Source organism: Corythoichthys intestinalis, unplaced genomic scaffold (genome assembly GCF_030265065.1).
Source record: "Corythoichthys intestinalis isolate RoL2023-P3 unplaced genomic scaffold, ASM3026506v1 HiC_scaffold_23, whole genome shotgun sequence".
In the NCBI taxonomy this organism is placed as follows: domain Eukaryota; kingdom Metazoa; phylum Chordata; class Actinopteri; order Syngnathiformes; family Syngnathidae; genus Corythoichthys; species Corythoichthys intestinalis.
Window position 1 is genome coordinate 9,075,946 of NW_026651592.1, and position 23,284 is coordinate 9,099,229.

Sequence of the window (23,284 nt, forward strand, 5' to 3'; positions counted from 1 at the left end):
TGTAGCGGACGAAAGGTGAGTGATTTTGTTCTCTAAAACACTCGTACTCGTTGAATTCTTGACAGGTTTACAAATTATTTATTAAATAAAAAACGTATTACAGTGTCCATCAAAGATTAAATATTTTTATATGTTTGCATGCTTAGTGAAAAATGATATTGTTAATTTACTGCATCTCTGACGTTTATGAAAAACCAAGGCGTTTGAAAATTCAGCAACTGTTAGAATGTACACTATATACTATATTCATTAAACTGGCCCCAAGCAAAATAGCCAACAAGTGACGAGCCTCGTCCCTGTTGGCTCACAGCGCACAAATGACATCTAGTTGATACACATATGATATCTATTGTTTCGGCGGGTCATTTAAATCTCGTTTAGTGTAGATAATTAAAAATATATATGCAAACGTATTTTTAACGTATTTTACCATTAAATACGTTTTTATCTAAAATATATTCGTTGGGGCTCAGGGGACATGCGTAGAGCTATTCTGATTCGTGCGACTGCACGAAATGTACTGAACAAAAGGGTTAATGTGAATTTAAATATATATATATATATATATATATATATATATATATATATATATATATATATATATATATATATATATATATAAATCAATGTCACATGAGAAAATTGCTAAATGTAAGTATGTCCCTGTGTGGATATGCCTATTTATCAATACCTATCAAAATGAATTATTATTATTATTGTTGTTGTTGTTGTTGTTGTTGTTGTTGTACAAATACTGTGTTTTCATTGGTGACATACAGTGGTGTGAAAAAGTATCTAAACCTTTTAGAATGTCTCACATTTCTGCATAAAATGACCAAATGTGATCTGATCTTTGTCAAAATCACTCAGATGAAAAATCGGTGTCTGCTTGGACTAAAACCACCCAAACATGTATAGGTTTTCATATTTTAACGACGATAGCATGCAAACAATGACATGCTCTGCCCACTATAAAACACACACCTGGTAAAAAAAATGTCTTGATGAGAAGCATTGTCTGATGTCCATCATGGCTCGGTCAAAAGAGCTGTCTGAAGACCTGCGATCAAGGATTGTTGATTTGTATAAAGCTGGGAAAGGATACAAAACTATCTCTAAAAGTCTGGATATTCATCAATGAACAGTCAGGGAACTTGTCTACAAATGGAGAGAGTTTGCACTGTTGTGTCACTTCCAAGGAGTGGCCCTCCACCAAAGATGATGCCAAGAATTCAGTGCAGAAAACTTACCCTAGAGTGTCTGCTAAAGACTTACAGAAATCACTGGCACAGTCCAATATCTATGTGCATACATCAACTTTATGTAAAACGATGGCCAAGAATGGTGTTCATGGGAGGACTCCATGGAGGAAGCCACTGCTACCTAAAAAAAAAACATTGTTTCTCGTTTAAAATTTGCAAAAAGGCACTTGGACACTACACAGAGGTTTTGTGGACTGATGAAACCAAAACTGAATTGTCTGGGAGTAGCACACAACGTCATGTGTGGAGGAAAAATGGAACAGCTCACCAACATCAACACCTAATCCCTGAAGTGAAGCATGGTGGAGGGAGCATCATGATTTGGGGCTGTTTTGCTACCTTAGGGCCTGGTCAACTTGCAATTATTAATGGAAGAATGAATTCAATCGCTTATCATGATATTTTGCAGGAAAACCTGAGGCCGTCTGTCAGACAGTTGAAGCTAAAAACAGGATGGATGCTTCAACAAGACAATGATCCAAAACGCAGAATTAAATCAACATGGGAATGGTTTCAGAAGAACAAAATACACATTCTGGAGTGGCCAAGTCAAAGTCCAGACCTGAACCCCATTGAGATGCTGTGGCATGACCTAAAGACAGCGATTCATGCCAGACATCCCAGAAATCTGACTGAACTATTGTAGAGAAGAATGGGCCAATATTAGTTAGTCCTGATCAATGTGCAACTACAGGAAGCGTCTGGTTGAAGTTATTGCTGCCAAAAGGGGGGGCACAAAATATTAAATTTGATGGTTCACTTACGTATTTTTTCCCTCTTCTGTAATTGTTTGCATACTATCCTCATTAAAATATGAAAACCTATAAATGTTTGGGTGGTTTTAGTTAAACCAGACACTGTTTTTTCATCTGTGGGATTTCGACAAAGAGCATATCACATTTGATGGTGATTTTATGCAGAAATGTGAGAAATTCAAAAAGGTTGAGATACTTTTTCATACCTCTGTAGGCTAGTTCATTTGTGCCCATGTCCACAACACCAAAAAAGAGGACACTTTTAGTGTTTAGTTATAAAATATTTTACAGTATTTACAAAAGACAATAAAGTCTAGCACCAACAACTACTGTCATGGTAAGCGGGTAACGTCTTGTATGTTTAACAAACAAAAACATTTGGAATTAAATTCACCAATTCCCTCTTGTTAACAGTCGCATTGTCAATGGAGAACGGCTCCTCGGTGGCAGTAATGCCTACAAATTCATAGAATATCAGATGTTGAGGTAAAACAGCATGCATTATTCCAAAGTTTTTATCATTAACTTCATATGTTGAGGTAAAAGAGCATATTCCAAAGTGTTTATCATCCACTACCTTTAGCAATGAAGTGAGCATTCATGAACGCTCTGAAGTGTGTTGTGTTCAGGTGCAACTCCAAAAGGGTGGAAAAATACAGTGGTACCTCTACTTACGAACGCCTCTACATTGGGAATTTTTTAGGTTATGACATGTCTCAACGCAGAAATATTGCTTCTTGTTACGGAAGAAATTTCAAGATACGAAAGGCAAAAATACAGTATGGGCTACTACTCGCAGCTCTCAGAGTTTACTGAATTTAACATACTTATAGTTGCTCTGCCATTGGCTATTCCCTAGCACAGGCGTGTCCAAACTATTCCACATACACAAAAGTCAACACATTTTCACCGATCTGGTGTCTTACAAGTAGGGTTGGGCTTCGTTTGAATTTGAACGGTTGTGGTTCCGATTCCACGTTTCAATTCCGGTTCCAAACGATTCTCGATTCAGATTCTTTTAATAGGCAGAGTCAAAAAAATTGCAGTTTAAATTAATTTCTTAAATTCTCGATTATTTGTTTAAAATTTTATGAACTTTCAATTAACTTTACTAGAAATTTCTCACAGGGCTATTTTTAACTTGTATATAAATATCAGTGTTTTAACCTGAATATGATGAAATTTATTTTCACAGGAGTGCACTTTGACAAAGATGTTTACTTTTTAAAAGCTAGCTGAGAAAACATTTACACATATTCTTTTGCCTATGTTTTAAAGTGTCTTATGCTGCAGGCCTTTTTACATGTTATTGAGCTCCCACTAAAGGGCTAACCTGGTGCAGTATATCAAAGAAACAAACAAAAAAAAACAACTTGTAAAAACCAGTCCAGATTTGCAGCGGGTACAGTATAAAATCAGTGTGAGCGTTCTGGACATATAGTGTCTCCTCCAGTGGAGAACACACGTTCACTGGGTGTAGATGAAGCTTGAACGCATAAATATGAAAGGCATGAAAATCTCTCACTTTTCAGCGAAACTCGCCATTTTGAAGTCAAAAAGGGTGACCTACGTGAATTGTGTAGACCCGAGAAGCTTTGGGGGGCTTGGGGGGGTGTCTTAAGTCCATCTAACTAACTAAATAACGACATGTTTTATTTAAGTTGCTAAGCCTGTTACGATATGCGTGCGTGCGTGTAGATGACATATGAGACTCTAGTTCTTTTCGCAGATGTTTATTGGTCATTAACACGCCGAAGAATTACAGTTCAGACATACAAAATAAGGAAACACATCTATATTAAACACTGTACGTTAGCATTGCTACATTGAGACTAATGGGGAAAAAAGGCAACCTACTTTAGCATGCTATGCTATAAAACAGTCTTCTCCAAAACGTAAATCTGCGGTTAGAAGGTGACACTTCAAACATGAAAAATCACTGGTTAGCAGCATTTGCAAACGAAAAAATGGGAAAAAAAGAACAATCTATTAGTGACACCACAAGCAAAGACGAAAAGTGCTTTTTTGCTGACTGTAAAATTTACGGTGAATAGTTTAGCGAACGTCTTTCCGGTGAACATTTCAAAATAAAATCACGTCATGTTCGTCATATAAATAACGATTTCTAAAGTTAATCCGACATACTTCAGAATTAATACTATAATATGTAAATACTATAATACTACAGAATTCAGATTCTACATTAAGAATAGTTTTAAAATGACACCCTTTATGAAAAATATGATTTGCAATGAATGATTATTATAATTATCATTTAATTAATAAAAGAAAATTAATAATAATAATTATTATTATACTATAATATTAAAGCTAGATATATTTTTTTTAAAAACTGTTTTGTATCATGTTGGAAAGGTGAAGTCAGTGTTCGCCTCCTTCCATTCTTTTGTACTAGTAAATGCTATCCGCATTTGACCTCATTGTTTATGTGTGATTTATTATTGTTATTTATATGTTTATTTGTACTTCAATAAAGAATTTAAGTGTTCCAAAATGATTTTGTGAATTAATAATAAGCGTCACAAAAATGTCATTGCTAAATTGGTCTAAAAAAAAAAAAAAAAAGTATATATATATATATATATATATATATATATATATATATATCGGAGGTTGCACTAGACTTTTTCGTTGTCTGTCATTTTGACTGACAGGGTCATAAAAAACCGGTCATAATCAATTTTTACCCGTCACTTAAATTTTTAAAATGATTGTGGTGACCCTTTGTTTGGCATAATCCACCTTCCGTACTTGTGTGTCCATTTGGCCGAGCACGTCAGCGGCTACGACACAGTCACGTGACAGAGACACTTAAGAGCCGCGCGCGTTCCGGCTTGAATATGAATAGAGAGTTCACAGAGAGCAGCAGAGCTACAGCGGCTGGACACAGCAATTTGAGCTAACAAGACTCTTAACATTGCATACCGCTTCAACATATTCAATAGTATTTAGTTTTCATTCATTTTAAATTAATATTCTGTCCGAACAAGCTTAACAGAGAATCCACACCGTGCCATCACACATCAAGCAGATGAATATGTAACTTTTTCTCCGCAGTGACAAAAACAGCTGACTGTCAGTAGTTAGGCTACATATGGAACAATGAAATTAACAGTTCACCTGCTGTGGCCTGAACGGAGTCTTACACCTTCCTCCTGGTGCACATGGACTTGAATTGCGTGCCCGCTTGTGCAGTCCCAGTTTTTTCACCTCTTTTATCAACACCATAATCGTTTTGGGGCTTTTTGAAGAAACTTCGGACACTCAGTTGCCTTGACATTTTTCAGAGTAAGGTCAACGACGTCATGCATCAAGAGAGACAATAGCTACGACGAAGCATTTAGTATAAATTCTTAATGCATTTTATTAATTAGCTATAATTTTATGTAGATGAGGAAAAATAATAAGGATTTCCTTATTTGTAAAATAGATTCTAAAACAAGAGATGCTTTTAGTACGGTTGATTTTAATGGAGGCAACAACGCGCTATGTAAAGTACGTAGCTGCTTATATAGCTAAATTAGCCCGATGTAATTATACAATTTATTGTGGTACAATTTCATCCATCCATCATCTACCTCTTAATCCAGGGTCGGGTCGCAGGGGCAGCAGAAGACAGAGGTCATTTATTGTTTTACTTACCTGGGTCTGACTGGTTAGAGGACCGGCGCAGTGTGTCAAATACACGGCACTCAGCTATGCAACACTCTTGTACTCAGCATGTGCGCTCAGTTTCTTTCGACGACCGACCCGAGGCCTGTTCTGAGTGGAACCTGCTCTTTTAAAACACTGGATGATCACTGTGCTGTAACTCAGTTTCAGGGTGTTGGCAATCTTCTTGTAGCCTTGGCCATCTTCATGGAGCACAACGTCTTTTAAGATCCTCATAGAGTTCTTTGCCATGTGGTGCCATGTTGGAAATTTCAGTGACCAGTATGAGAGAATGTGAGAGCTGCACTACAAATTTGAACACACCTGCTCCCTACGCACACATGGCCCTAGTAACACTAACGAGTCACATGACATTTTGGAGGGGAAATGACAAGCAGTACTCAATTTGGACATTTAGGGATGTACGTAGTTTCTATGCGGCGTACTCACTTTTGTTGCCATCGGTTTAGATATTAATGGCTATATTTTGAGGGGAAAATAAATGAACTTTATTATATAAGCTGCACACAGACTACTTTTCATTGTGTCAAAGTGTCATTTTGTCAGTGTTGTCCCATGACAAGATATACTTAAATATCTGCAGAAATGCGACGGGTGTACACTCACTTTTGTGATACACTGTATTTTGATGCATCATTATGCTTTATAAAAGATTTATGTCTAGATGGTGGGGGATTAGGAAAAGATTAGGGCTTTTACATGGAAAACGTGTCTCTACTTACGGAATTTTCAGTTTACAGAACTACTTCCAGAACCAATGAATTTAGTAAGTAGAGGTACCATTGTACAGTACGTGTCCAGGTAGAGGTAGTGCCAAACGCAGGAAAAGCATTGAAATTCTGGACTGTCCTAGAAAATATGGGACCTACTGAATGTCCCCCCAAATCTGAGCAGAGGGGAGGGCTGTACTTTTGCAGGACAGTTCTCTTAAAAAAAAAAAAAAAAAAAAGAAGTGTACATACAGTATAAGCTCAAAATGGGATAGTGATCATCAGTATGTGAACAGCAGCACCAGAAAAAAATGAAGAATTACATTTGAAAACATTTTTAATTTCACTCAAAAAATCAAAATACACACTTGTTAACACTCACGAGAACACATTTATTCTACTTGTTGATTAAATAACAAAATGGGAGTATTTTGAGGGGAAAAAAAGCAATATTCTGAAATAATTTTGTCGTTGATGTTATTCGTTTAGGCACTGTTGTCTCGGCACTGCAGAACATGTTAGATAGCCTATTACCGTATTGGCCCGAATATAAGACGACCCCGATTTTAAGACGACCCCCTCTTTTTCAAGACTCAAGTTTGAAAAAAGACTTTTTGAACACCAAATTAATTTTTATACAGAAAATAATTACAATACATCTGAAACAAATGCTTATAACAATATATTTGAGAGAAAAGGCATTTAATTTCGCATTCAAAACTTAATATCTGAACATTTAAACATTTAACAGAGTTAAATGCCGGAGTCGCGTTCAGCATTCGATTCATTGATGACTGGCGCCATCCAGCGTCGTGAATGGGTATATGTCTAGGCCGCAGTTTTTTTTGTTTTTTTTTGTTTTTTTTTAGGCCGCAGTTATAAGACGTCCCCCAGGTTTTCATTCTTACTTTAATGCAAAAAACACCGTCTTATATTCGGGCCAATACGGTATATCCTCATTTCTGTCTGTTTCTTGTCATCTTGTTTAAACTAAAATAATACCCCCAATCCATGAATCCATGTTCACTATAAATAATTTGAAATACATCAATAGTAAACTTTGTAAAAGGGAGACACACTTTGCAGACATTGAAACCTGCATGCACCCTAAAATAAAAACACCAAAGTAAGAAATGCTAGCTTGTGTTTAGTAATTCTCAAAGGTTGACATTTCCTGTCTGTGTACTAATCGAAAGACTGTCAAAGTCCAAAATGTTTTATCTGCCCCTCTCGTCCAAGTGTATTCTGTGATAAGAAATAGGGAGATCAATCTTGCTTGTTTTCCTCCATCTCTGTGCTGCCATTATGACATTCTACCATCCACGGCCATTGTCACCTTCAAAATAGTTTGCTTATTGAACAATTTCAAGTTTTTGTGGAACCTAACCAGATTTTTTTCTGAAATGTGAAAGGAAACAGAAGTACCCAGCGAACCCGAGAAGAGCCAGGATTCGACTTAGAACCTCATGACTGCGTGACAAACATGTTAACCCCGACCACACAAAACTCAAGTATAGCAACTACTGAATCCAGACTTTCCACCATGCACTTCTACAATGTTTAGTCAGTTCCTTCCATGGGGAAATAAAGTCAATGTAAACAAAAAAAGATGGTCCTTCAATCAGTGAGGAACTTCTTGGACACAAGCTTCCCATTTTGAGCAGCGTGGCCACTCCTGCCAGTGTGCCGAAGGAAATCTGAGCGGATGAGGCGGTAGAAGTAGACCAAAATCATGATGTTCATTATCGTCAGACAACATGCGAAAAAGTTGGCATTTTCCAACTTTGAGTAGTTGCACGCCAAGTACCAGCTGAGATAGAAATGCGCGGTGAGGCGGAAGACAACGAAGGTGCAAATGTTAATCACTTTAACGACGTCGTAGATGGTCGAGGAGGTAGCGCCCGCCACTTTGAGTAGCAGCCGCATATGCAGCGTCACGCTGTTCACCTCTACGAAAAGCGTGATCACCGCGGCGGCCACGTACAGGTGCGTGTAGAGTGTGTACAGGAAGCTCGAGATCACCTGACCACACAGTGAGAGACGGGGACAATTAAGACGACTGATTGGAACTAATGTAGTGATGTTTTCTTACAAGTGCATGATGGAGGAGGAATTCCCAAGATGCTAATGAGTATCCCGAGTGGATGATGTCAAACGCATCCTCCACGAAGTATCCTGAGAGGAGAGACAGAATGTAAAATAATTAAAATCAAGATTCAAAATTTGTTTCTAAGAGAAGATAAAAAAAACAAAACAACAACATTAGCATTTTAGGTATTTTTTCTAGGGCTGTCAAATGATTAAAAATTTTAATCGAGTTAATCACAGCTAAAAAATTAATTAATCGCAATTCAAACCATCTCTAAAATATGCCATATTTTTCTGTAAATTATTGTTGGAATGGAAAGATAAGACAAGACGGATATAAACATTCAGCATACTGTACATAAGTTCTGTTATTGTTTATTATAACAATAAATCCACAAGATGGCATTAACATTAACATTCTTTCTGTGAAAGCGATCCACGGATAGGAAGACTTGTAATTCTTAAAAGATAAATGTGAGTACATGTTATAGTAATTTTAATAGTTTGTATATTGTGACTAAATATTGTCATCTAGTTTATTTGTTGAGCTAAACTTAATGTTTGAATATAGTATTATTTTGCATAGCTATTTTGAGTGGGAATGCCAGATCTCTTTTCATTGAGCGCTTTTCTTTTTGTGAACATTATTTTATTTTTGAGAGATAGGAATATTATTTTTGTTGTGCTTTCACTAAATGATACAGCAGCGACTTAAATGTTCTGAACTGCCCAAATGCATGATGGGAATTTGAGCAACCAAGAGTCACAGTGGTTGCTGCAAATGGTATATCTTCTCTGCGTTGAGTACAATACATGGTGTTAAAAAAAAGATAATCTCCAGTTATTTTTTCCCCATGTCGCTTGCTACAATAGTTATAACAGTTGTGGAAGAGATGCCACCGCTTATTCCATTAACTAGTGCGGCTCCAATACATGCCCGCGTTACCAATTCGCCCTTCTTGGTAATTGGCGGTGCTATGGACCGGCGATTCATGTTGGCTCGTGGTCGTCCGTTGGCTCGGTTCGTCCGATTGCCTCCTGAGGGAGACGGCGGCGTACATATATAAACACCGAGAAGCGTTGGATGGCTTTTTGTGGGTACTTTTATTAACAAAACAAAAGCATATGAGGGACGCAGCACTTGACCCTGCGCTAACTGCGCACTTTCTCTACTCTCTCGCTCGACCTCACTGCTCAATCTGACAATGCCGGTCACACTGAAAATAACAGCGGCACCCGCCTGCATCCACTCCACCTGCTTGTCTCTGCCCTTAGCTCTCAATATACTTCAAACGGCGCCATTGTAATCTGTTCGCGGCAATGCTTGAGCGGGTCGTTCCGCACATGCGTTGATTGCGTTAAATATTTTAACGTGATTAATTTAAAAAATTAATTACCGCCCGTTAACGCGTTAATTTTGACAGCCCTAATTTTTTCCTTTCTGCTTTGATACTCGTACTATCGATAAAAGATAAAACTACACTCTGATTTCACCAGTAGTAATATTTCAAGGGCAAGACAACATCGTGCATTAAGTTCTACTTAAGTTTTAAATTAGTCTAAACAGTAAGTCCTGGTAGGATTTTTGAGTTTTTGCAGCATTCAAAACAAATGTATGATACCTGCGGTACTGGAGCACAGTAGGCACCAGTGCTACTTGGTGTTTTATCCAGCAATGACTACTGAGCTAAAATTGACAGGTAGCTTTATTATGTTATATTAAGGGTGTAACGTTACATGTACAGTACGAACGCGTTTCTGACGTAATGTAACGCTTACTTTTCGAGGCTGTGAGTCGATCGGGTTACAGTTTCTTTGTGTATATTATATTTACTCCGTCTTCTCTACTATAATGAGGACCAACACGGTAGGACAGTCCAGAAACGTCAACGCCGCAACAACGTGGCCGCCGCGAGAACGCAGTGAAACGCGGGCGTTAGTGTCAATCAGCCAATGCACACCAGTCGCAGTGCGGCCGCGTGTTTGATGCGTCCCACAAGCGGCTCAACGCGACGCACGCGAAAAGAACAGCAGAGTTTATTATTTGACGCGAGACGCACCCCTCCTGCGTCAATACTACTAGCTAGGATCGGGCCGGAAGTCACTCGTGTACTAATACGGTGGATCCGGTCGATTTTCAAACTAATATGCAATCGTAACCTACTTTTTGAGTCCGTCAGATCTCTTGAGTGGTAGATCGGGGCACAGTTGACTTCTCTTTGTTGATTTACTGCTGTCTTCTCTGCTATAATAATAACCAACACGGCCTCGTGTTCAATACAAAACCCTCCTACCACAACAAAACAAGTAAGAACTAATATTCACATACAGTAGGAACTAAAGTTATACAACATAAAATATACAATATAAATAAATACTACATCACATTTGTAAAATATAAACACATAATAAAATAAATAATAGCCCATTTAAATAGAATAAATTAAAATGAGCTAAAACACCTGTAATTAAATAATAAGAATAATACACAGATCCCGCTTACACAATTAAATTTATTAATTTCTGTCTGGCGCTTTAACTTGAGAAAATCCACCAATAGAGCTTTTGAAAACCGTTCATAAGAAAAAAAATGATTCATTGAGGCATTTCATTTGTAAAATACATGTTAAAATCTTTGTCATTGGGATTACTTTTCTCTTTAGCACAGGACTTCTTTTTTCTTTCTTTCAGAAACAAAGCTGACCAATACACGGGGTCTGAAAGGCAAATTGTTGTTGGATTATTTTTAAATACCCGCTACTTTTTGAGCAGAGTTCTAGCTTTGCATAGGCTAATGTTCCTGTTGTTGAAAGCACAAAAGTGTGTAATAAAGAACTAGCATTTATATTTTGCATTTTGTTTTCTTACTGTACCGAAAATGAACCGAACCGTGACCTCAAAACCGAGGTGCTTACCGAACCGAGATTTTTGTGTACCGTTACACCCCTATGTTATATGTATTTTTTTTACACCCTTATCACTCTACAATGCTGTGTCTTAACACGTCATTTAAACCGCGATTGGAACGCAGCCTGGTTTGAGTTGCCCTTGCTCACTTGCCCTAAGCACTTGCGATGACGTCACACTGAGGCCACTTGGAGGGTGGAGGGAAAGTGGGCGGAGGGGGAGCGAAAGACGTAAATGGAACACTCCTGCCCTCGTTCACTCACAGGCAAGAAAATCATGGAACAACCACAAGGTGTTGGAGTAGCGCTATACTGCCGATTTCAAATCAGTGGCGCCTCCAGAAATTCTTCATAGGGGTGGCCAAATGGGGCCACTTAAAACCTTGGGGTGGCACACCAAAAAATAAAAGCCATAATTTCAGATTTTTACTATGTTGTAGTATTAAACAGGCCAGAAGAAAATTGTTAGAAAGACTTCAAGACACACCTTCTGATATACTTTTGTTGATGGTGTTAAATTGTATATTGTAAACTATTATATTGTGTTAATGTACATAGTCCATAATAGTCCAGTCAAAATTTTGAGTTCCGCAGCTACAACAATCTGACATTACACTGGCGAGTGGGGTGACCAGTGGGGTAGCCAACAAATTCATTGGGGGAAGCCGTGGCCAGGCCTCGCCACCCCCTGGTGGCAGCATTATTCCACATCGCACAAAATATACTGCGACTCATGTCAATAAGCCAGAGAAGTATTCCGCGCTTGATGGCAATACGTTGGTACCTGGGAATTATCCGAATTATTAGTTTTGTATCAAATTTTATTTGGGCATTTCATTATTAATTTATTTATTTTTTTGTCTATACCTTACAATCTGTAAACAGATTTGATGTTTAAATACATTTAACCTATTTGAAGTTTAGTTTCAGTCCCTCCCAACGCCATTTGATTGACAGACCATCACTTTCGTTAAAAGCAAAATAGAAAAGGCAAGCGAAATAGAAACATCAATGACGAAAAATGTCATTCTTTTTTCCTTTTCTTTACTAACAAAAGGGAAAGTCAATAAAAAAGTAACTTAACTCTTTATTCATTTATTTCTCTTTATTTTTATTTATTTATTTATTTTGGCACTCCTGTGATTCCACACGTCCTGCCATAACTGCCACATACAGTCTAATTTTTTTATTTTTATTTATTAACAACAATGATCAATTTTACAATTCCAAAGGCAGTTTGGTATCACATTCAAACCGGCTGGATCCTCCATTCATTTTCTTCTTCTCTGGTGGTAAATAGACAGCAGCCAACGGTATTTGAGTTTCATTATCACCACCGCATGGACATATTTTCCGTGTACCACTGCAATGCATTGTGGGATACAGGGAGCTCCGGAGTGACCATAATTTTTCACTCGATCACTGAGCCCTCTGAGGGTCTATCTCACCAAGTTCACTTCGCTGTTTTGGGAATGGCGTACCGCAAGCAACACGTCACTTCCGCTCATTAATATTCATGACATTAGCCACCGTTTGTCCCTAATAGGAAATGAATGGAAATCGTGTACGAAGGAGATGTTTACAGAGTTAAACCTACCAATTCTCTCCGAAAATGATGTGCCTGGTGCCAAATTCACTGGCAAAGATGTGGAAGAACATAAAAATGTTCAGTTCAAGAGATGGCTTCAGTGTCGAAGGCTGAAAAAGACGAAAAAAAACGAGCCGACCAAAGCATAGCTTTATCTTTTTTATCGACGCGACTGACAATGACATTCTCCTGTTTCAACAAGCTATCCTTTACCATCAGCGCTGTCTTTCTTATATATCCTCTGGTTGTCCTACGTCTCTTACCGTTTTTGGGGGTAATTTAGTTAGCTTTGTGTAGCGATCGCAAATGCTACTCAGTGACAGCCAATGAACACTTTTAATTTTTTCATTGATAACACATCTTAATCCTATCATTTATTTACACTGCCCTCTTACTAAAGTTGTTTTTATATATATATATATATAACAGAAACAGGAACAGTGGCAGTCAGATACCATTGTAATTCTTTTCAGGTCATTCATTGTCAGACAGAAGCAGTACGGCACAACGTTATGCTAAAAAAATAAGTTAAAAATATAAAAATGGCTTACCTCTTTGTCTTCTGAAAGACCATGCCAACCCAACATAATGTTTACTGCATATGAAACGTGAATGGATTTGCGAGCTGGTGTTAAAGTCCGCGCAAGTTGATTCGGTCTTCACATTTTTTCCTCTCAAGTTTTTGGTTTCCGGAAACGTATGAAGAAAACATCCTTCATGTGTCGTAATGTCTAGAGTCGTTTCTACAAGTTCCAAAAAACGCAATGCGTGATCGGCATGTTCGTTTTTGAAAGATTACCGGAGAAAAGTAGCACTTTTTACGTTGGGTCTATGCGAGGGCGGGTCTATAATGTCTCACTTCGGCTTTACTTCCGCTTTACGATGCGACGTCACGGTCTAAAAATAGCCTGCGTGCGGTACGCCATTGGAACAGCTCTTAAGATGGCGGCAGGGATTCCCCCGGGGGGCGGTGGCTAGGGCAAGTGAGCGAGGGCTCATTTAAACCGCGATTGAAACACAGCCGTTGTCTTCTGTACAGAGGAGGTTGTTGTCAAGCACTTGCATCATTGGCTGTCGCCTTGTAAAACTGCACTGCCCCCTAGGGCCTGGCATGAATACTACATCCTTTTCACACGGAATTGCGACATAGTTTGAATGGAGACGGAACTATGTAAATGCAAACATAAAATCTGTCGTTTTCTCGGAGCGTCACCATGCAAACGGCCCCTAAAACAGGCATTTCGCCAGGTGCCAGAAATACCCCCTTAGTATAACAGTACTTGTTATAAAATCAGCAGAGAGTTGCAAGGGGCTTCGGTTTATTCTGCAAATGTTTGTACTTTCGTAATCCTAGCATTGAACTTGATTTATTTGCATCCAATGTGCTAAAGTACATTTATGTTTGTAGAGGTGTTCCATAGAAGCTTTTTCAAGTTTGTACTTTTGCAATCCTAGCATTGGAGTTTATTGATAATTTATTAAAATGTGATGTGGAAAACTATTTATATTTGTAGAATTTTGTTTTTTTTCTTTTAAAAAAAACAGTTTTTCTCTTTAGTTTCAGCTTTTTAAACAAAGTTGAACAAAAGTTTGAAGTATGCACTTTATCTCATTGATGGAGCGGGATTCCCTATTCATTTGCGTACAACGTGGTTAGCTACTTTTATGTTACCAAAGGTGTTTTATTCAAGACAGAGGGGAATGATTGTTACGTTTAAGCACCGATATTTAAAAAAAAAAAAAAACGTTTTCAGTTATCACTTTCTTTTGTACTTACACTGCTGGCTAAAAGTATTGGCATCCCTGCAATTCTGTCACATAATGCTCAATTTCTCCCATAAAATGATTGCAATTACAAATGCTTTGGTAGTAATATCTTCATTTGTTTTGCTTGCAATGAAAAAAACCCAAAAGAGAAAGGAATTTTTTTTTTAATCATTATCATTTTACATAAAACTCCAAAAATGGGCCGGGCAAAAGTATTGGCACCCTTTCCAAAATTATGTGATGATTCTCTAATTTGTGTAATTAACAGCACCCATTACTTACCTGTGGCACATAACAGATAGTGGCAATAACTAAATCACACTTGCAGCCAGTTAAAATGGATTAAAGTTGACTTAACCTCTGTCCTGTGTCCTTGTGTGTACCACATTGAGCATGGAGAAAAGAGAAGACCAAAGAACTGTCTGAGGACTTGAGAAGCAAAATTGTGAGGAAGCATGGGCAAACTCAAGGCTGCAAGTCCATCTCCAAAGACCTGAATGTTCTTGTGTCTACCGTGCGCAGTGACATCAATAACTGTAAAAGCCCACGGCACTGTGGCTAACCTCCCTAGGTAGAAAAATTGACGAGAGATTTCAACTAAAGAATGTGCGGAAGGTGGATAAAGAACCTCGACTAACATCCAAACAAGTTCAAGCTGTCCTGCAGTCCGAGGGTACAACAGTGTCAACTCGTACTATCCTATGGCGTCTAAATGAAAAGGGAATCTATGGTGGGATACCAAGGAAGACCCCACTTCTGGCCCAGAGACATAAAAAAGCCGGGCTTGAGTTTGCTGAAAGTTACCTAAGAAAGCCGAAAACGTTTTGGAAGACTGTTCTCTGGTCAGATGAGAGCTTTTTGGGAAAAGGCATCAACATAGAGTTCACCAGAAAAAAAACGAGGCCTTCAAAGAATAGAACACGGTCCCCACAGTCAAACATGGCGGAGCATCCCTGATGTTTTGGGGTTGCTCTGCTGCCTCTGGCATTGGACTGCTTGGCCGTGTGCATGGGATTAAGAAGTCTGAAGACAACCAACAAATTTTGCAGCATAATGTAGGGCCCATTGTCAGAAAGCTGGGTCTCCCTCAGAGGGCATGGGACTTCCAGCAGGACAATGACCAAAAATCACAGTTCAAAAAGCACTCGAACATGCTTTGAGCGAAAGCACTGGAGACTTCTAAAGTGGCCAGCAATGAGTCCAGACCTGAATCCCATAGAACACCTTGGGAGAGATCCGAAAATGGCAGTTTTGAGAAGGCACCCTTCAAATCTCAGAGACCTGGAGCAGTTGGCCAAAGAAGAATGGTCTAAAATTCCAGCAGATCATTGTAAGAAACTCATTGATGGATACCGGAAGTGGTTGTTCGCAGTTATTTTGTCTAAAAGTTGTGCTACCAAGTATTGGGCTGAGGCCGCCAATACTTTTGTCCAGCCCTTTTTTGGAGTTTTGTGTAAAGTGATAATGACTTAATTTTTTCCCCCATTCTCTTTTGTTGTCTTTTCACTGCAAGCAAAATAAATGAAGATATTTCTACCAAAGCATTTATAATTGCAATCATTTCTTGGAGAAATTGAGCATGATCTGACAGAACTGTAGGGGTGCCAATACTTTTGGCCAGCAGTGTATACTCTGTTGTCTTTCAATGTCTTAAATTTTCTTATTTCGAGAAAGAGTCTTAAAAAACAATTAAATTTCTTCTGATAGGACTTACATTTGAAATTGTGTCTCATTGCAAGAAATTGTGTCAGAGAAATTTTCTGGGAGTTTTCCTTTTTTTGTCCCTACTGACTCTCTACTTTTGTATTTTCCTTTTTCCTTCTGAGGTATCAGGGCAGAATTTTTTTTTTTTTTTTAAAGATGAACCATGGCTTGGTTGTTGCTGTTTTTTTTTTTTACGTTTCTTGAAATACAACTGCAAATTTCACAACATTCCGCCATCATCAGCGTTGGGCACGTTACTTTAAAAAAACTAATTAGTTACAATTACTCACTACTTCTTCCAAAAAGTAACCGAGTTAGTAACAGAATTACTCTATAGTAAAAGTAACTAGTTACCAGGCAAAGTAACTATTTCCGTTACTTTAAAAAGTTGTCGTATGTCAAACAATTTGAAATTTTCTGAGCAGATTTCGAGTCAGTTGAATAGAGAAGAACAGCCAGGTAGTTGTGCTATACACCCTTGTAATATTTATTGCACCTCACCAGCAACAGATTTAACCTACACTTGAAGTGCAACAAAAATAAACAGTAAGATTTTTCGCCACTAGCTTTGTGGTAGCGTGTGTAGTTGTTAGGTGCTTCAGCAGATTTGAATTGCTTACCACAGATGTCGACAAAAGCTTTGCCCCGGGACATAAATTACACTTTACATGCATTCTTTCCTTTAATTTTCGACCAACTTGAAACAGTGTTTACATCTCCACCTCGTAAAGGACAAATTTTCCTCTGAATGCTCTGCCATCATATCCCTCTGCATCTGTTTTGCGTGTGCGTGTTTGCCGCACGCGCTGTTCCGGTTTGTGTGTGAAAACACCGGCTCGGATTGGCTTACCACGACACATGACTCTAACCCTCAGCCAATCACAATCACTTCCATCGCATCTATCCAGGGGGTGCATTCAGGTAGCCTCGTCCCCCTACTCCTCCCGTCACCTTCAAAGCGTCTGCAGTAGGGCTGCAGCTATCGATTATTTTAGTAGTCGATTAATCGATGAACTAGTTAGTTCGAATATTCGAGTAATCGGATAAGGAACATGAAAATTTAAAATACCTGCGCTGAGCCTCAAACGGTGATAAACATAAATAAATGAGGACCTATGTAAAACAAAAGAACAATTGGCTAACTTACATAGCAAAAGTCCGCTAGCTTAAATGCTATAAAATGCTAACTTTTTTCCCCAATGCTCTTAAAAAATGGTTCAGACTCATATTCCCACAGAAAAAGGCTAAATACACATATAAACTAAATTACGAATGCATTAAAAAACATTAGCCCAGACAAAAACTTAGCTTATGTTGGTCTTAACTTGGAGCAGTTGGATTCAGCCATGTAAAATGAGGCAGACCAGAGGGCAATGTATCCACCCTAATCAATAAACTAAATGTAAACACTTTCAAAATAAACCATTACAAGGCCACTTTGATTAAACGAATACTCGAAGCAACAAAATTTAATTCGAATATTTTTTTCTAATCGAATACTCGAGTTAATCGATTAATCGTTGCAGCACTAGTCTGCAGTCCTCAAGATGGAAGCAGCATTCTTGCTGGCTGACAGTGTGGGATGGGAACGAGGCTAGCATTCAGGTGTAGCAAACACAGAAACGTTAGCAAGCTTTGGAAAGCATTGTCTAATTGAATGAGCAGGGACAAACAGCTTGGAGTCAGAAGTACGTGCGCTGTTCTCGGACCTGAACGCACCCCAAGTCTTGGATGACAAATAAACAGAGCAGAGTAGACTTGCAACGGCTGGTAGTTTCTTCAATTTATTCAGAGTAAGTAACGCACCGCTTTTGGTCGTCAGTAACGGTAACGGCGTTGTAGCGGCGGAAAAAATTATTAGTTAGATTACCCTGTTACTGAAAAAATAACGCCGTTACGCATTATTCCCAACACCATCATTAATTAATTATTTCCATGCAGTGCATTAACGAAGCAAGTAGTATGCACCATCAACTTAAATTTCAGTATGGTTTATAAACACATGACTTTAACAGGCGTGACTATAATACTTTCATTCTGCTTCAATTCTTGTATCGAAGCACTTGTTTGCCTCTTTGGGCTGACTGAGAGTCCTATTGTGCCTGGGAATGAGTGGCACGCTGTGGCTAACACACACACGAGGACTGTGTCAGTCACTGTGTGTGCCTTCAACAACAACACAACCAAGTGTTGTCATGGCCAAACCTCCACAGATTTGCACTTGACGGTTACAAACAAACGCACCGAGGCAACTCCCGGCAGGGATTATTGCTGCGTTGTTGCGATGATTTGAGTCACCATTATGTTATTTGTGCTTGACAAACAGGTGAGGAGGCGGGGCCTCGGCTTTTGTTTGGTGGCACCTGGAAAAGTGTTGGGTACACAGCCCGAAATAAAAGAGTTTAACCCTTTAACACCTAAGCCTATTTTGGCCGAATTTGCATGCATTTGATGTTGCCTTTATATTTCAAAGAAAAAAATGTTCACAATGGCCAAATTGGGTCCCTTTTTTTCAGGACACCTTGAACTTCATGTCCAAACTGTTGTTTTCTTCACTGACCAATTATAATCCACATTTTGGACCCAAAAAGACAAAAAAAATCCTTATAATTAAAATAATCTTTTTTTCAAAATTTGTAATGTTGATGTCCCATTGACAACCAAACATGCTCGACCAACCGTTTTGAAGCTTGATAATGTTTATTCAACTTGTTAGGATAAACATTCAATAGAAAAAAATAAGATTGAATAGTTTTATGTTTGACAATTCAACACAAACAGCAGGTATGGTAGTAGGCGTTTTTTGTTCTTTACACACACTACGGTCAAAACAGGTTATATACAGTGCAAAATAGTGAGAAAAAAAATTATATATATCATCTAACACAAAAATGGTTTGGAGGATATCTCTTTGTGAAGTTAGGTATTGTACCCATCACCTTATCAAAAATATATACGTACATGCAATCAATCTTAAACACACATCTATACAAAAATTGAAAAGATTTTAGAAGAAGAAAAAAAATATATAACATTGAAAAAAAGTATTTTCAAAAACATTGACAAGTAGTTCAGTTCAATTCAAATTTTTCAGGCATGCGACCCAATAAAGTTTTTTTTTTTTTTGCGCACTCAATAAAGCTTCTTGAACAGGTCACGGAGCTGCATCACACACAACGTCGCCGTTTGCGCGCTGCTGTCACTTCTACTCGCCAAGATGCCGACTCATCCGAAGAAAACAACGACAAATATGGCTCATCTTGTTCCTTAATGAAATAATGCATTAGCTTGCGCTAAATTTAGTTTAGAGTCATTCTGCACGTTTCAAAGTCGCTCGCTCAATCCAACCGGCCGTTGCTTGCTTCGCATGCCTCCCTTTCCTTAGTTAGCACCTCGCTCGGACATTTATTAAAAATGTTCACATTCGTTTCGTCCTTCTTGACATCACAACGGCTCTTGGGATATGTAGTCTTTTGAAAAAAGACAGGAAATGATGGAAATATGGAGATAGATTCATGGTCCATACAGCGTTTTAATGCATATTTATGAGTTCAATAAAACTATAAAACTCAAATGACATTATCTCCCGTTTTACTTTGTCGATTGACTTCAAATAAAAACTGATGTGGACATCAACTTCCGCACTTTCAAATGAGACCAAACAGCGGCACGTGGGCAACGTAATTATAGAGGGACAAAGCTTCAAAGACGATATGCATAAATGCATCGCTGCCGACACGTTCGGTGTTAAAGGGTTAAATTCCTTGATTTTAGGGTATCTTGGGGAAAATGCAACACATTTCAGAGTGAAAAAATGCTCTGAATGTTTGCAACAAGGTCGTAGGTTTGCATAGGGACGGTAGGGACATAACACTACCAACTTTTCAGGATTCGTTCATTCGCTGCCACCCTCCCAGTTCAAATGGATTGGACGTCTACAAGTGATAAACTCATTCCAATTCACAGCAGAAGCTTGTTTATCTTTTTAATAGTTGTTTGTAGAATATCCTAGAATGATTTCCTGACCAATGTATAGATAATCGTTGTATCGCCATATCGTCAGATCATCGTTATCGTGAGCTTTGTATCGCAAATCGCATCTTGAGGTTAGGTTCAGATAGGTTCCCACTCCTAGTGTGAAAGCGATCGCTATATTTATTTAGTTTTTTTAATCCCATGAAAATGAGTGAAATGACTTCCGGCTCCAGTCTCGAGTTGAGAAAGAGGGCGCTGTAACGTTTACGGTAGAAAGAGTCCTCTCCACTATCAAGCCGTACTGTTGTATGAGAAGGACTAAGGAGTCAGCTGATTTTGCGGATTCATTCGTATATTTTTCGCATCACGCCAGCCAAACGGCTGCAGAAATTTTTTTGCTGCACCAGGGAGAGGCGTGTGAGCCTTTTTGGGGTTTCAAAAGGTTCCCATTTACTAGGGGTGTAACGCTACACAAAAATCTCGTTTGGGTACGTACCTCGGTTTTGAGGTCACGGTTCGGTTCATTTTCGGTACAGTAAGAAAACACAATGCAAAATATAAATGTGCTAATTGTTTATTACACACCTTTGTGCTTTCAACAATAGGAACATTAGCCTATACAATGCAAGAATTCTGTTCAAAAAGTAGCGGGTATTTAATGATAATCCAACAACAATTTGCCTTTCAGACCCTGCGCATTGGTCAGCTTTCTTTCTGAAAGAAAGAAGAAAAAAGAAGTCCTGTGCTAAAGAGAAAAGCAATCCCAATGACAAAGATTTTAACATGTATTTTACAAATGAAATACCTCAATGATTTTTTTTCTCTTATGAACGGTTTTCAACAGCTTCATTGGTGGATTTTCTCAAGTTAAAGCCCCACACAGAAATTAAAAAAAATAATTGTGTAAGCAGGATCTGTGTGATATTCTTATTATTTAATTACAGGTGTTTTAGCTCATTTCAATGTATTTTATTTAAATGGGCTATTATTTATTTTATGATGTGTTTGTATTTTAAAAATGTGAAGTAGAATTAATTTATATTGTATATTTTATAGTGTAGACTTTAGTTCCTATGTGAATATTAGTTCCTACTTGTTTTGTTGTGGTAGAAGGGTTTTGTATTGAACACGGGGCCGTGTTGGTTATTATTATAGTAGAGAAGACAACTCTAAATCAACAAAGACAAGTCAACTGTACCACTCAAGAGATCTGATGGACTCAAAAAGTGGGTTACAATTGCATATTAGTTTGAAAATCAACCGGATCCACCGTATTTTTACACGAGTGACTTCCGGTCTTCCCGGTCTGCTAGCTACTAGCATCGACGCAGGAGGGCCGCGTCTCACGTCAAATAATAAACTCTGCCGTTCTGTTCGCGTGCATCGCGTTGAGCCACTTCTGGGACGCGTCCAGTACGCGGCCGCACTGCGACTGGTGTGCATTGGCTGACTGACTTTAACGACTGCGTTTCACTGCGTTCTCGCGGCGGCCACGTTGTCGCGCCGTTGATGTTTCTTACAGTCCTACCGTGTTGGACCTCATTATAGTAGAGAAGACGGAGTAAATATAATCTACACAAAGAAACTGTAACCCGATCGACTCACAGCCCCAAAAAGTAAGGGTTACATTACGTCAGAAACTCGTTCGGTACGCCTCCGTTCCGAACCGAGCACCAAGTACCGAAACAGTTCAATACGAATACATGTACCTTTACACCCTTACCATTTACAGGTGGATATTGGCCCTTCTACTGTGGGACCATTGGACTTACGAAGAAGTGAGTAAACATCGTGTTTTGTATTATGTCAAATACTGGGATAATTTTAACACGTAGGTGGCTTGCATTTTGTGGCTGACATGCTTTGTCCACTCGCCCGACGACCGAGTCGCACATCCCCCCGCCGGGAGAGCACTATACTCGGCTTATTGCCCTCTGAATGTGCCCGGTGTTCTGTCAAATATTCAACCCCATCAGAAATTGCAACTTTGTGTTAAAAATGGCCTCGAATACAGCGATTACAAAGTAAACACCACAAACTTTCTTTAAATAAAGGACTATTTACTTACGTTTCATCATGGATGGGCATGTAGAAAAGATCTCCTAAGACACATTCTGTCTGTCATGTTAACTGCACAACAACTGCACGCCGCTCTTTTATTTACGTCGTCGCCGTGTAGTAAAGCATTATTTTTCATTATATTCGTGTTGACCATGTGGCAGCTACGCGTTCCTCCGACGTCGGCCGGTTTGTCCGGCGGTTATTGTCCAGCCGCTTCCCCGGCGAGCTCTCCTGTCTGTAGTAGCAGGGGAACGAACTGTAACTTGCTCTCCGTCGGGTGGGTTGCCGATTGGCGAAGACAATCGACAACCCCGCCGCAGTGTTACATATTCCGTGCTAGTTTTAAGTGATTTTTCCCTTCGAAAAGCGAAAATAATTGCCTGGCACGGCCAGGCTGTTCTCCCTGTATTTTTCAAACACTGAGAGAAAAGTCTGGGAACCAGCCCATTAACGGCCTCTCGAGCAGGTACAAAATCAATCGACAAATCAGATTCGTTCATTTGTGTGACGTGTTCTTAACGAGCAACGTCACTCTTGTGCGTCGGAAGTCGTCTCCACAACAACACAGATGGTGAACAGGAGAGCCGAGAATATGTTCCAATCCACGGTAAAATCAGTTTTAAATGACCAAAAACACATCGACAAGAGTCACTGACAAAAGTCTGTCTCGCGCTAGCCATGTTGAATAAACTCCGCTCTCCTCGTATGTTTACTTCCGCGCGCAAGTCCCTCGTCCTGCCCTCGTCGTTTTACTAACGTCACGTCTGCCTGTCGC

General features: G+C 38.9%; 1 protein-coding gene across 1 annotated transcript in view; it reads right to left on the bottom strand.

Moving 5' to 3' along the window:
• Positions 1–6,106: 6,106 nt before the first annotated feature.
• The window catches only part of LOC130911199 (TLC domain-containing protein 1-like), a 55,351-nt gene continuing 38,173 nt past the window's right edge, over positions 6,107–23,284 (bottom strand). The window contains exons 4-5 of the mRNA XM_057829006.1: positions 8,513–8,595; positions 6,107–8,442 (exon numbers count right to left, since the gene is read on the bottom strand). Coding sequence (XP_057684989.1) covers positions 8,038–8,442; positions 8,513–8,595 — 488 coding nt within the window. The 3' untranslated portion in view covers positions 6,107–8,037. The remainder of the gene's footprint in view (positions 8,443–8,512; positions 8,596–23,284) is intronic.